Source organism: Rana temporaria, chromosome 7, assembly GCF_905171775.1.
Source record: "Rana temporaria chromosome 7, aRanTem1.1, whole genome shotgun sequence".
NCBI lineage: Eukaryota > Metazoa > Chordata > Amphibia > Anura > Ranidae > Rana > Rana temporaria.
In genome coordinates, this window is record NC_053495.1 from 113,775,362 (window position 1) to 113,789,111 (window position 13,750).

A 13,750-nucleotide genomic window follows, 5' to 3' on the forward strand; every position below is an offset into this window, starting at 1 on the left:
TTTTTTTTTTTTTAAATCAATGCAGTACATACCGTTTTAGAGATAGATGTTCTCCACGGCTTCCGGGTATGGGCTGCGGGACTGGGCGTTCCTATTTGATTGACAGCCTTTCCGACCGTCGCATACAGCGCGTCACGAGTTGCCGAAAGTAGCTGAACGTCGGTGCGCAGGCGCCGTATAGAGCCGCACCGACATTCGGCTTCTTTCGGCAACTCGTGACGCGCTGTATGCGACGGTCGGAAGGCTGTCAATCAAATAGGAACGCCTAGTCCCGACGATCATACCCGGAAGCCGCGGAGAACATCTATCTCTAAAAAGGTAAGTACTGCATTGATTTTAAAAAAAAAACACCCAATTGTGCTTCCCACAATTAGCCTCAATCTAATGTTAAAAATTTTTTTTCGCTTTAAGGACTTTGCTTAGGAAATGCTATGAATATACATTATATAAATGTATAAAAGATTTAAATGTGAGTTGGTGCAACTCTGCATAGAAACCAATCAGCTTCCAGGTTTTATTGCCAAAGTTTAGTAGAACAAGCTGAAGCTAGAATTTAATTGGCTATCATACACAGCTGCACCAGTTTTAGTAAATCAATCCCAATATCTCTTCATCTTTGCGTTATTTTTGATCAGGAGTCCTGGTAAATCTCTTACTTTTTATCTTTATTTAGGCTTAATAAAGTGCTGAGGCATGCTGCTTTGACTGCTAGTTTGTCATCCTGTTTCAGAACATGGTGTGACCTTGGTAAGGTCAATATCGGTCACTACGGAAAAAAAACCTGACTGCTCCAGTCGGGAGCCGCTGTACTAACCATGCAAGGTTAGTTCAGCGATCTCCCCTGCTGAGCTGTTGTGTTCTGACAGGGTAACGGCCCACCTGCCAGAACACTCTGATCAGCGCTCTCAGCCATTGGCTGATCGGGAGGAGTCAGCTGCTGGTTTTGCAGCATGCGCATCAGACAGAAGCTGGACAGGCCGACCTACACACGGGCAGAATGTCAGATGGTATTTTTTGTCTCCCGATATTCTGCCTGTGTGTACGGGGCTTTACTCACTTTAGACATTTTGCAATATACATACAGGTTGGAGAGGAATCCACGTGGGAGAGAGTATTGGAGTCCCAATCAATGATGTAGAACAGGCATCACTAAATGGCGGACCGTGGGCTAAATGCGTAACGCGTGACATTACCATTCGGGCCTGCCGCAGTACCGCCATTTAACAGCTCCCCCAGCCATCACTCTGTAATCCTCACAGAACCGACAGTGGGAGGCGGGACAGTTTTGGCTGGAGGGCGGAGCTGCCCGAAGTTAACAAGCAGGTGATCGGCTACTAGGATGATAGGCGGTCCTAGCAACCAATCACCATCTTGCAACACCCAACCACCCACCCTCCACCCAGACAGGCTGAGCCTCCCTCCGATCTTCGGTCTGTTTAAAGCGGAGTTCCACCCAAAAGTGTAACTTGCGCTTAATCCACTCCTCACCCCCTTACATGCCACATTGGGCATGTCATTTTTTTGGGGGGGGGGGGGGAGTGGGGGCTTCAGGAGGAGTGGGACAGCCTGTCCCACTTCCTCCTTCCGCCCAGGGACCGCTAAGGCGATACATCATGTCGCCTTTTGGCAGCCCCTCCCTGTAGGCGATCGCCTGGGACACGTGACGGGTCCCAGACGATCGCCTGTCCAATCAGGTAGCGCAGCGGCGATCGCACATGTACATCAAAAAAGGCTGGAACTCCGCTTTAAGGTAACATAGTGATGGAGAGGGCGAAGTAAGGACACTAGTATGAAAAGTTGAATAGGAACTGAGGAATGTGTGTGCTGATGACACTGAAGTAGAGTTGCATCAAAGTGGGGGGCTGAGGACTGGGGTGTGTGTGTGTGTGTGTGTGTGTGTGTGTGTGTGTGTGTGTGTGTCCATGGACATTAAAGGAGGGGCTAATGTCTGTAATGTGGGACTGATGATGGTAATTTGGAAGGAGCTGAGAACATTAAAGGTGGGGGACTGAGGACTGTAATGTGTGCAGGAGGTAATGAGGACAATAAAGGGGGGGGGGGGGCCTGAGGACTGTAATGTGGAGGGAGCTAAGGACTGGTGTGTGTGTGTGAGAAATGTATTGTGGGTGGCAATGAGGACAGTAATATGAAGGGGGGGGGGATACTGATGACAGTAATGTGGGGGGGGGGTGGGCTAATGTAAATGGGACAGTACTGTCGGGGGATTGATGTCAATGAAGTATGAGAACATTACTGTGAAAGAGGTGTGATGTAAAGGGGGACCTGAGGACATTCATCAAGAGGGAGGGGACTCTGAAGTGCACTGGGGACACTGATGTAAGAATGGGTTCACATCTGTGCATTGGGTGCACATGTGGGTAGGTCAGTATATTTTACTGCACTACCCGCAAGTAACATGGAGAATGGTCCTTGACCTTTTTTCCAAAATGGCACCGCACCAAGCCGCATGGTGCTGCAGCAACATGCGATTTGGCACATGCGAAAAGGCGCCACGGGTACTGACATGATGTTTGGACCTCTGCTGGAAGAAAATTTTGCTCACCGGACCTCTGTGAATTTTAATTCAATACCCCTGATGTAGATGATCTGCTTTTTTTTTTTTTTTTTTTTTTTTTTTTTTTTTTTTTTTGGGGGGGGGGGGGGGGGTGGATTTAAGGAAAGCAATGTACAAAGTAACTTTGTGGTAGACTTCTGGGCGAGTGATGCCACACTATGTGTGAGAAGCACTTTTTGCATGGAAACATTTCACTCAGTTAAGCTGGATACACACTACTGTATACAATTTTTTTTTTAGATTTTTTTACTTTAAAGCGGGGGTTCACCCTTAGAGGGCACTTTTCCCCCTTAGATTCCTGCTCGTTTTCTCTAGGGGAATCGGCTATTTGTTTTAAAATATGTGCAGTACTTACCCGTTTACGAGACGCATCCTCTCCGTCGCTTCCGGGTATGGGCTGCGGGAATGGGCGTTCCTTCTTGATTGACAGTCTTCCGAGAGGCTTCCGATGGTCGCATCCATCGCGCCACGATTTTCCGAAAGAGGCCGAACGTCGGTGCGCAGGCGCAGTATAGAGCCGCACCGACGTTCGGCTACGAGTGACGCGATGGATGCGACCGTCGGAAGCCTCTCGGAAGACTGTCAATCAAGAAGGAACGCCCGCTCCCGAAGACCCATACCCGGAAGCGATGGAAGAAGATGCAGCTCGAAAACGGTAAGTACTGCTCATATTTTAGTACAAATAGCCGATTCCCCTAGACCGAACGAGCAGGAATCTAAGGGGAGAAAATTTTTTTTTTAATAAATGGGTGAACTCCCGCTTTAAGGTTTGACCTTCTATTATATGGTTTTGATAAATCTAAAGAGTTTTTCAATTTGTATGCAATCAGGCAGGCCCTTTTCACTACATGGTTTTGGTAAATCTAAAGGAAATCGGACAACAAAAGTTGTATAGTGTGTATGGGGTCTAAATGTGGTATGTTCAAAGCGTAAATTGGTATCTGTTTTAAAATTAAAAAGCTGACATGTTGCCAGTGAAAGAGAGACAAACTTTAATGCATGAATGTGATGCCTATGAACATTTTCCAGCACTCGTGACAAACAACTCTGTAATGTGCTCTTTAACCACTTCCCGCCCGGCCTATGGCCGATTTACGTCCGGGAAGTGGTTATGAAATCCTGACAGGACGTTCCAGAACGTCCTGCAGGATTTCATGCCGCGCGCGCCCGTGGGGGCGCGCATCGCGGCGATCGGTGATGCGGGGTGTCAGTCTGACACCCTGCATCTCCGATCTCGGTAAAGAGCCTCCGGCGGAGACTCTTTACCACGTGATCAGCCGTGTCCAACCACGGCTGATCACGATGTAAACAGGAAGAGCCGCCGATGGCTCTTCCTCCTCGCGTCTGACAGACGCGAGTAGAGGATAGCCGATCGGCGGCTCTCCTGACAGGGGGGGTTCGCGCTGATTGGTTATCAGCGCAGCCCCCCCTCGGATCGCCACCCTGGACCACCAGGGATGCCCACCCTGGACCACCAGGGTGGGCAAAAAAAAACAGAAAAAAAAAAAGTTAAAAAAAAAAAAAAAAAAGCAGAAAGAAAAAAGATGCCAGTCAGTGCCCACAAATGGGCACTGACTGGCAACAATCAGTGCTGCCACCCCAGTGTCCATCAGCGCCACCCCAGTGTCCATCAGCGCCACCCCAGTGTCCATCAGCGCCACCCCAGTGTCCATCAGCGCCACCCCACAGTGCCCATCCATGCCCAGTGCCCACCTAGCAGTGCCCATCTGTGCCACCCATAAGTATACATCAGTGCCGCCCATGAGTGCCCATCTGTGCCGCCTATGTGTGCCCATCAGTGCTGCCTATGTGTGCCCATCAGTGCTGCCTATGTGTGCCCATCAGTGCTGCCTATGTGTGCCCATCAGTGCTGCCTATGTGTGCCCATCAGTGCCGCCTATGTGTGCCCATCAGTGCCGCCTATGTGTGCCCATCAGTGCCGCCTATGTGTGCCCATCAGTGCCGCCTATGTGTGCCCATCAGTGTCGCATACCAGCGCCGCCAATCAGTGCCACCTCATCTGTGCCCGTCAGTACTACCTCATCGATGTCCATCAGTGCCATCTCATCGGTGCCCATTAGTGCCGCCATATCAGTGCCCGTAATTGAAAGAGAAAACGTATTTACAAAAAAATTAACAGAAAAAAATAAAAACGTATTTTTTTTTTCCAAATTTTCAGCCTTTTTTTAGTTGTTGCGCAAAAAAAAAAAATCGCAGAGGTGATCAAATACCACCAAAAGAAAGCTCTATTTGTGGAAAAAAAAGGACGCCAATTTTGTTTGGGTACAGTGTAGCATGACCGCGCAATTGCCATTCAAAGTGCGACAGTGCTGAAAGCTGAAAATTGGCTTGGGCGGGAAGCTGCGTAAGTACCTGGTATGGAAGTGGTTAAAGTAGCCACAAACTAATATAATGCAGATCTTTGTAAATATTGTGTTATGCATGTAAATGTCATCATAAAGTCTTACTACCACACCCTAACCATTGTAATTCATATGCTTATGAAATACACATTTCAGTTCCTTAAAGGATCTTCTCAAATCTCTAAATACTAACAATTAAATGGGTTGTAAAGGATTTTGTTTTCCCTAAATAGCTTCCTTTACCTTAGTGCAGTCCTTCACTTACCTCATCCTTCCATTTTATTTTATTTCAAATGTCTGTCTTTATTTCTTCTGAGAAATCCTCACTTCCTGTTCTTCTGTCTGTAACTACACACCGTAATGCAAGGCTTTCTCCCTGGTGTGGAGAAAGCCTCTTGAGGGGGGAGGGGGTGAACAGGCAAGTCAGGACACTCTCTACTTTGCAGATAGAGAAAGGAGCTGTGTGTTAGTGGGCGTCCTGACACTCCTGCTCGCCCCCTCCCCCCTCAAGAGGCTTTCTCCAAACCAGGAAGAAAGCCTTTCATTACTGTGTGTAGTTACAGACAGAAGAACAGGAAGTGAGGATTTCTCAGAAGAAATAAGGACATTTAAAAGCAAAATCGAAGGATGAGGTAAATGAAGGAGGACTGCACTAAGGTAAAGGAAGCTATTTAGGGAAATTTTTTTCCTTTACAACCCCCTTTAATATCCCATATTTTATCATTTTTGTGAGGGTAGGGTGGTGCTCCTTTCCTATAAAGTTTGGTGTTTCTCAGCGCAGTTGCTTCACTATGCTCCTGCGACATGTTATTCCTGGCATTCTCTTCTGTTAACAATCGTGGTATCACCCCGCCCTGTTGTGGCACAATGTTATGCAGTGTATTCACGTAAACTTAAGTTTTGAATAATAATTTTAAAATGAAGGGGATCTGAAAGTGTTATGCCCCGTACACACGTCCGAGGAACTCGACGGGCAAAACACATCGTTTTGCTCGTCGAGTTCCTTGTGAAGCCGCCGAGGATCTCGGTGAGCCAAGTTTCCTCATTGACTAACAAGGAAATAGAGAACATGTTCTCTATTTGGCCCGACGAGATCCTCGTCGGCTTCCTCGGCCAAAAGTGTACACACCACCGGGTTTCTCGGCAGAATACGGCTCCGATGGAGTTTCTGGCTGAATTCTGCCGAGAAACTCGGTCGTGTGTACGGGGCTTAAGTTCACCTTTGCATCACCTTTTCAAAAAGTTACCTATGCATTCCGGCTTCTCTAGTATACTAAAGTCCTCAAGTTTTAGAAAAGATGCTTAATTTCAAGACATATGAGTAGACTGTGCATGACCTCTCCCCAGCCCGCCCCCAAAAGTTCCTAAATGGGTAGGTCGCTCACCATTGCTGGAGGAAGAAGGGTAAACTGCTGTGACATCATTTAAAAGAAAAGTACAGGCAAAAAACGAAATAAAAACATTCATACTCGCTTATGTCGATGTTGCATCGGTCCCCCTGCTGCTTCTAGACGGAGAATCAAGTAATCAAGTAATCAAAGGTTCATGGCCTTCAGTAAACGGAGAACTATTTGCTCTGCCCCTCCAGTGCTCACTGGAGCGCTGAGCTGCAGAGGGTGCGAGTGCTACTGGCTCAGGCTCTCAGCAGTGCGCTCAGAGGCTGTGCCAGCTGCCGGTCTAGGCATCCAGGAAGATCCTAACATTCAAGTTAGGATCTCTCCAGAGCCTTGGTCGGTTGAGTGACGTGATCTGACAGTGGACTTCAGCCTACTGTCGGCTGAATACGGGTCACGGGAGTACAGAACAAAGTGCACCCCTGAAACCCCCAGGGGAAAAGAGGTCAAAAGAGCTTTGGCCCAAAACTTCATATTCCTGATTTGTGCCTGTTGTACCATGTACTTGTATGAGAAAGTATCCTGTTCTTTGTGTGAAGTTCCTGCCAGTCTTCTTGCTTTTCTATAAAAAATGACCACACTAAGCAAGAGAGCACATCGTGATCAGTTCTTTAGCTATGCTGGGAACTCGGCCTGCTCTCTAATGATCAGACTTGTCCTGACACGCCTTTGCTGCACAGCCATTCACTGGGAAGATCAGTGTAGTGCTGCCCCCCCCCCCCCCAGTTCTTATGCAGCTGAGAACATTCATTGTTTTCATTGTGTTTGTCTTTTGCTTAAACTGTGCAATACAGTAGACTGTTGGCTTCCCAGCCAGTAGTCCTGTGGTAGGTTGCGTTTCTTTCCCTCAAGGAATGTATAAAATACATTCGCATATTAACCACTTCCCGACCTCCTCATGTACATTTACGTCGGCAGAATGGCACGGACAGGCACAATCACGTACCTGTACGTCCTCTGCTAGACGTGGGTGGGGGGTCCGATCGGGACCCCCCCGGTACATGCGGAGGTCGGGTCCGCTCGGGGAGCGATCCGGGACGGCGATGGCACGGCTATTTGTTTATAGCCGCTCTGTCGCGATCGCTCCCTGGAGCTGAAGAACAGGGAGAGCCGTGTGTAAACACGGCTTCCCCGTGCTTCACTGTGGCGGCGCATCGATCGGGTGATCCCCCTTTATAGGGTAGACTCGAACGATGACGTCATTCCTACAGCCACACCCCCCTACACTAGTAAACACATACACAGTGATCCCTAAATGTTACAGCGCCCCCTGTGTTTAACTCCCAAACTGCAACTGTCATTTTCACAATAAACAATGCATTTAAATTGCATTGTTTATTGTGAAAATGACAATGGTCCCAAAAATGTGTCAAAATTGTCCGAAGTGTCCGCCATAATGTCGCAGTCACGAAAAAAATCGCTGATCGCCGCCATTACTAGTAAAAAAAATAAAAATGCAAAAAAACTATCCCCTATTTTTTAAACGCTATAAATTTTGCGCAAACCAACCGATAAACAATTATTGCGATTTTTTTTTTTTATTTTTTTTTTAAACAAAAATAGGTAGAAGAATACGTATCGGCCTAAACTGAGGGAAATTTATATATATATATATATATATATATATATATATATATATATATATATATATATATATATATATATATATATATATATATATATATATATATGTGTGTGTGTATGTGTGTTTTTGGGGGATATTTATTACAGCAAAAAGTAAAAAATATTGAATTTTTTTCAAAATTGTCGCTCTATTTTTGTTTATAGCGCAAAAAATAAAAACCGCAGAGGTGATCAAATACCACCAAAAGAAAGCTCCATTTGTGGGGAAAAAAGGACGCCAATTTTGTTTGGGAGCCACGTCGCACGACCGCGCAATTGTCTGTTAAAGCGACGCAGTCCCGAACTGTAAAAACCCCTTGGGTTTTTAGCCAGCATATTGGTCCGGGGCTTAAGTGGTTAATACAGAGGAGTCGGAAGTACATAAAACTGAGGAGTCGGAACATTTATCTACCGACTCCACAGCCCTGGCTTTGAGGGGTGGAGGTAGCTGATGGGAGACGGTAGGTGCTTGAAATGCAGAATATTTCCTGTAGTCTGTAAAGGAGAAGTAGGGCCTTTGACTTTGCTTCTCCTGGGGATCACAAGTGCACTCTTGTGACACGTATTTAGCTGACAATGGGCTAAAGCCCGCTGTCGGCTGATGTCACTGAGACGGTCCAAAGTCTGGAGCGATCCCAACTTTAATGTCAGGATCCACCAATCAGCCTTCTGAAAGCCTGAGCCAGCCTCTCCCACCCCCTGCACAGTCTGGCACTGAAGGAGCAGCGGTCATTGATTCCTCCATTCTTGGTCTTGAAAGCGGCGGGGCACAGATGCAGCATCGGATCGACGCTTACTCCAAATAGGTGAGTATGGTTTATTTTTTTATATCTCTCAATTCTCTTTGAAATGTCACTTTAAAGCCCATCTCCAGCACATACCTGCAGCCCTGCTACTGCAACTGAATCCTTGGTCCTTCTGATTGGAATAATTTCAAAACCTCTTGGTAGTGTTGGCGCTTGCATGCCCACTGCTAATCCCTATTGGTTATTGGGAAAGCCCAGAATAAGCAGGGAAGGAATATATGAGGAGGATGAGGCAAGTGAACACCATTTATCTAATCCAGTGTTTCTCAACTCCAGTCCTCGGGGCGCACCAACAGGTCATGTTTTCAGGATTTCCCTCAGATCAAACTGCTGTGGTAATTACTAAGGCAGTGAAACTGATAAAATCACCTGTGCACAATAATGGCAAGCCTGAAAACAAGACCTGTTGGTGCGCCCCGAGGACTGGAGTTGAGAAACACTGATCTAATCATTAGAGATAATTACATTCGATTCTACTGTAATTATCTCTCAAAAAAACCTTCCCGACAAGCAACATTGTAATTTTTGTATAGGATGACTATCTTATCTTTTGCTTTAAAGTGTTTGGTAGACTGGTAAGATTCATCTCAATAATATGTTTTGATTAACAAAATCTGTAAACTTTACAATACATATGTAAGAAAAAATACATAAAATTGGATGTAAACCCCAAAAAATGTTGTTGTTTTTTTTTTTTTTTTATGTCACAATGTAGAGAATACAATTTACTATCATCTGTGCCCAGTCTTGCCACACAGAGTTAATCCAGTTCTGAGCAATCCTCTTTTTATTGTTCAGTGAAATAAAACCGGCTTCCAGATAAAGACCAAAGTCCTTGCTTGAGTGACAGGTTATTTACATATGTCGTGCACTAGATTGCAGACATGCACAGCTTCTGTAAAGTGCACAATATATATATATATATATATATATATATATATATATATATATATATATATATATATATATATATATATATATATATATATATATATATATATATATATATTATATACACACACACACACATATATTCTGTGACTGGTAATCAGCATTAAAAATGAAGTATTTGGCTGTATGTCTGTCACTACCTTTCAATCTTTCCTCCACATTGATCAGATTTCAGCAATCTAATGTACAATGAGCGTTTTGTTATTGCTGCGCTCTTGAATTGCTAGTAATCGGCTTTCTTGATGCTGGGTGCTTGCTTCTATGCATTATGACATCATCGTTAATTATATAATCCACAGCTAAGGTGATTCTAAAGAGCTTTGATGCAATCTGACACCTCTTTAAAACTTGGCCAGCATGCTACCTCTGCTGAAAATGATTCTCTTGGCATCCCAGAATCCTGCTTGCCTTTGTCACCATAGCTACTGTGCGACACATGTCTCTCCAAGTCATTGACTGCTCAGTCAGCATGGATCACTTTGCTTTTTCCACTCTGAGGGCTGCTATGGTCTGTTGATGGAAAGACAAACGTGAATCCTCAAGCCAAGCATCTTGTGTTCCTTCTACAGAGCAGAAACCGAATGGATCCGAAAAGGGTTCAAGAACCAGGGACCGGTGTGGGCAGCATTTTACACCTAAGTAAATGAAGATCTGGGTGCGTTAAATACCTGACATTTTGTACTTTGGAACTATTTCTCGGTGGCAGAGGAAAAACGTCTTGGTGCAAACCCAAAACAGTGAATAGTTATTATTCTAATTTCCAATTTAATGGTTTTGAGAATGCATCTTGATGGAGGGGACTGAAGGTTTAATAAGCATGCGTGAAGACCCTAGCTTTCATGTTCGCTACAGGTAAGAAAGTATTTTGTGCTTTTGTAGATGTAGTTATAGTTGTACAAGTAATTTGTATATGTAAAATAAAATCTTCTTTTTGAGGGTTTTATAATCAAGTTATTTTTTGTTTTATTCCAATTCTATTTATTTGCAGTCTATATCATATTTACCCACTTGTATGCTTTCCTTACTTTTATTTCCTATGTTGAAGTTTTTGTATTTTTATTATGTATTTTTTTTTTTTGTTTTGTTTTTGTTTTTTTTCCCTCATACATTTTTCTTGTTGAAGGGTTGATGTCAATAATGGCATGTGCATGCAGTCATACTAAGGCTTCATTTCCACTGGTGTTTTTACAGCCACTGTTGTTAGGCTTTTTTACAGCTTAAAAACGCCTGTCCATGTTTATTTTGTAAAAAAAAAAAATATATTTTTTTTTGTGAGCTGCAGCTTTAAAAATGCTGCGGTCGCGTTTTTGCGTGTTTTTGAGCGTTTTTTAACGTCTGGCGTTTTTACAGCTCTACTCTGGAGCTTCAGAACGCCCTGGTCCTGCGTTTTTTTTACAGCTCAAAAAAGCCTATGCCATTTGCAGCTCAAAAACGTCTATGTGGGCATGATGCCATAGAATAACATGGACAGGCGTTTTTAAGCTGTAAAAAACGCTCAGAAAAGTGGCTGTAAAAACGCCAGTGGAAATGAAGCCTAAATGTATTGAATACTTGTGAGCTCATTTTTGTGTGTTGCCTTTGCTATATGTATTTGTTTTAGTTTCAAGTGTCCAAATGGCTCAGAATTCACCTACATCTACTTTTTTTATTATTATTATATATTTTATTTTTTTTAAATGAAAGAATGTTCATTTCCAGTACATGTAGGAAAGAGTAGCATAACCCCACATAAAATCAGAAGCATCAGACACGGTACAACCGGACCCCATATAGGAACAATGAGGGTAACGACGCTCCCATACAAAAACTGTATTTGTTTTTTTAAATATCCAGCTACATTTTAAAATATTTTCTATATTTTAAAAGCTTGGTTAATTCATTCCAGTATATCTGGTAATCGCACATTCTATTTATTAGGGCCGAAACAACTAATCGATTAATCGACAACTAATTGATTATTAAATTAATCGATTGTGAAAATTGTAATCGATTAATCGGCCAGTAACATAATGGGGTTAAAAAAACTAAAATTAGCCCTTTATAGTACAAAAAAGCAAATCACTACTGTAAATATTACTTTCACTGTCCCACAGTAAAAAAATGAACCCCTTACAGTAGCAATTATTTGTACTTATTTTAGTTTTTTTTTTAGCCCCGTTATGTTACTAAACATCTCAGGCCTGGGTTCACACCTCTGTTTTTTGGTGCTTTTTGCAGAAACACACTACAGTTAATTTACATTTTTTCCTATGGGACACATTCACATCCATGATTTGTTTTCAGCTTCTGCGTATTTGGAAAGGGCAAGGACTTTTTAACGCAAAACGGTGCCATTTTTTTTTTGGTTCAATATACTTCAATGGAGAAGTTGCAGAAAAGCATGTAATGTGTTTTTGCGGCAATTTGTGTTTTGTAATCTGCCCAACAACAAATTGCCCCAAAAAAAAATTAATGCTAATTATCTTTTTTTTTTTCTATGCTATTATCCGATTTAATCGAAACAATAATCGGCCAACTAATCGATTATGAAAATAATCGTTAGTTGCAACCCTACTATTTATTTATTTTTGTTTAACTTATTTGGTCTACAAATGTTTTATGGAAGGTGTGTGTGTGTAATTTTTTTTTTTTTTTTTTTAACTGTTAGTTTTTAGTAATTAATGGCTCAATTAACATTTTCTTTTGTAAATAGGAATTTTATTTTTGAGAGAGAGAGAGAGATATATTTAGGTGACCTAGAGGTTTGGGACTTTATACAAAGGTTGTAGGTGTGGGAAACTGATTGAAGCCATAAATGACTTCTAGATATCTTGAGCTGCACTTATCCCAGCAAAGATGTCTTTGAAGTGTCTACCTTCACTCAAGGTAGTGTGTTTTAAATATATGCGCTTTTGGAAATATTTCACACGTGCCTTTCTGTTGACATGTGAACCATATGGCTATTTTCACCACTATTTCTAATGCATAGCACATCTAGCTTGAACTTGCCCATTAACTGGTACCTACTATGAGAGGTACGCCAATGACTTGTTTTAAAAGGGTATGTAATAGGAAGAAAAGAAAAATGATATGGTTTTTGGATCTAGTGGGGAAGGGTTAGTCCCTCTGGCAAGTTTGTATTGCCATCTCTGTCCATGCTGGGGAGATGCATCCCTCTATTTGCTTTGGTGACTTTTGGTACTGAGATGTAAATTGAAGGCAAGTCCAAAAATCTAGAGTTGTCATGAAAGCAGGTGGTGAGGGGAACGTATTCAGAAGGGCACAAATGTTTAGGCAATGCCTATGGTGGGAATTTTCCTTACAGTGGAGAAATTTCCACGGTTGCTCCTCAATGACAGGACACCAGCAGCAACAAATAACTTTAATATTAGTTTTAGGCTGCATTCAGTTTTATGAGCTGAAAATGCTCAAAAAGCAAAATCCCACTCATTTTAATGTCACCTGAAGCAAAGCGCCTGGAAAATGCCTTAACCACTTGCTTACTGGGCACATATACCCCCTTCCTGCCCAGGCGAAATTTCAGCTTTCAGCACTGTCACGCTTTGAATGACAATTGCGCGGTCGTGCGACGTGGCTCCCAAACAAAATTGATGTGTTTTTGTTTGTTTTTTTTCTCCACAAATAGAGCTTTCTTTTGGCGGTATTTGATCTCACCTGCGGTTTTTATTTTTTGCGATATAAACAAAAATAGAGCGACAATTGTGAAAAAAAACACAATTTTTTTCACTTGTTGCTATAATAAATATCCAATTAAAAACATATTTTTTTTTCTCAGTTTAGGCTGATACGTATTCTTCTACATATTTTTGGTTAAAAAAAAAAAATCGCAATAAGCTTGTAGTGATTGGTTTGTGCAAAAGTTATAGCGCCTACAAAATAGGGGATAGAATTATGTATTTTTTATATTATTTTTTTACTAGTAATGGCGGCTATCTGCGATTTTTGTCACGACTGATATTACGGTGGACACTTGACACATTTTTCGGACCATTCACATTTATACAGCGAACAGTGCTATAAATATGCACTGATTACTGT

General features: G+C 42.7%; 1 protein-coding gene across 3 annotated transcripts in view; it reads left to right on the forward strand.

Annotated features, from left to right (window-relative positions):
• The window catches only part of GPSM2 (G protein signaling modulator 2), a 70,630-nt gene that overhangs the window by 18,523 nt on the left and 38,357 nt on the right, over positions 1 to 13,750 (forward strand). Inside the window, exon 2 of one of the 3 annotated variants that reach the window (XM_040359849.1) lies at positions 10,282 to 10,564. The exons of 1 other annotated variant lie outside the window; for it this stretch is intronic. In XM_040359849.1, coding sequence (XP_040215783.1) covers positions 10,503 to 10,564 — 62 coding nt within the window. In that variant the 5' untranslated portion in view covers positions 10,282 to 10,502. Of the gene's footprint in view, positions 1 to 10,049; positions 10,565 to 13,750 lie in introns of those variants that run through there. One more of the 3 variants, XM_040359850.1, reaches the window with a different exon arrangement.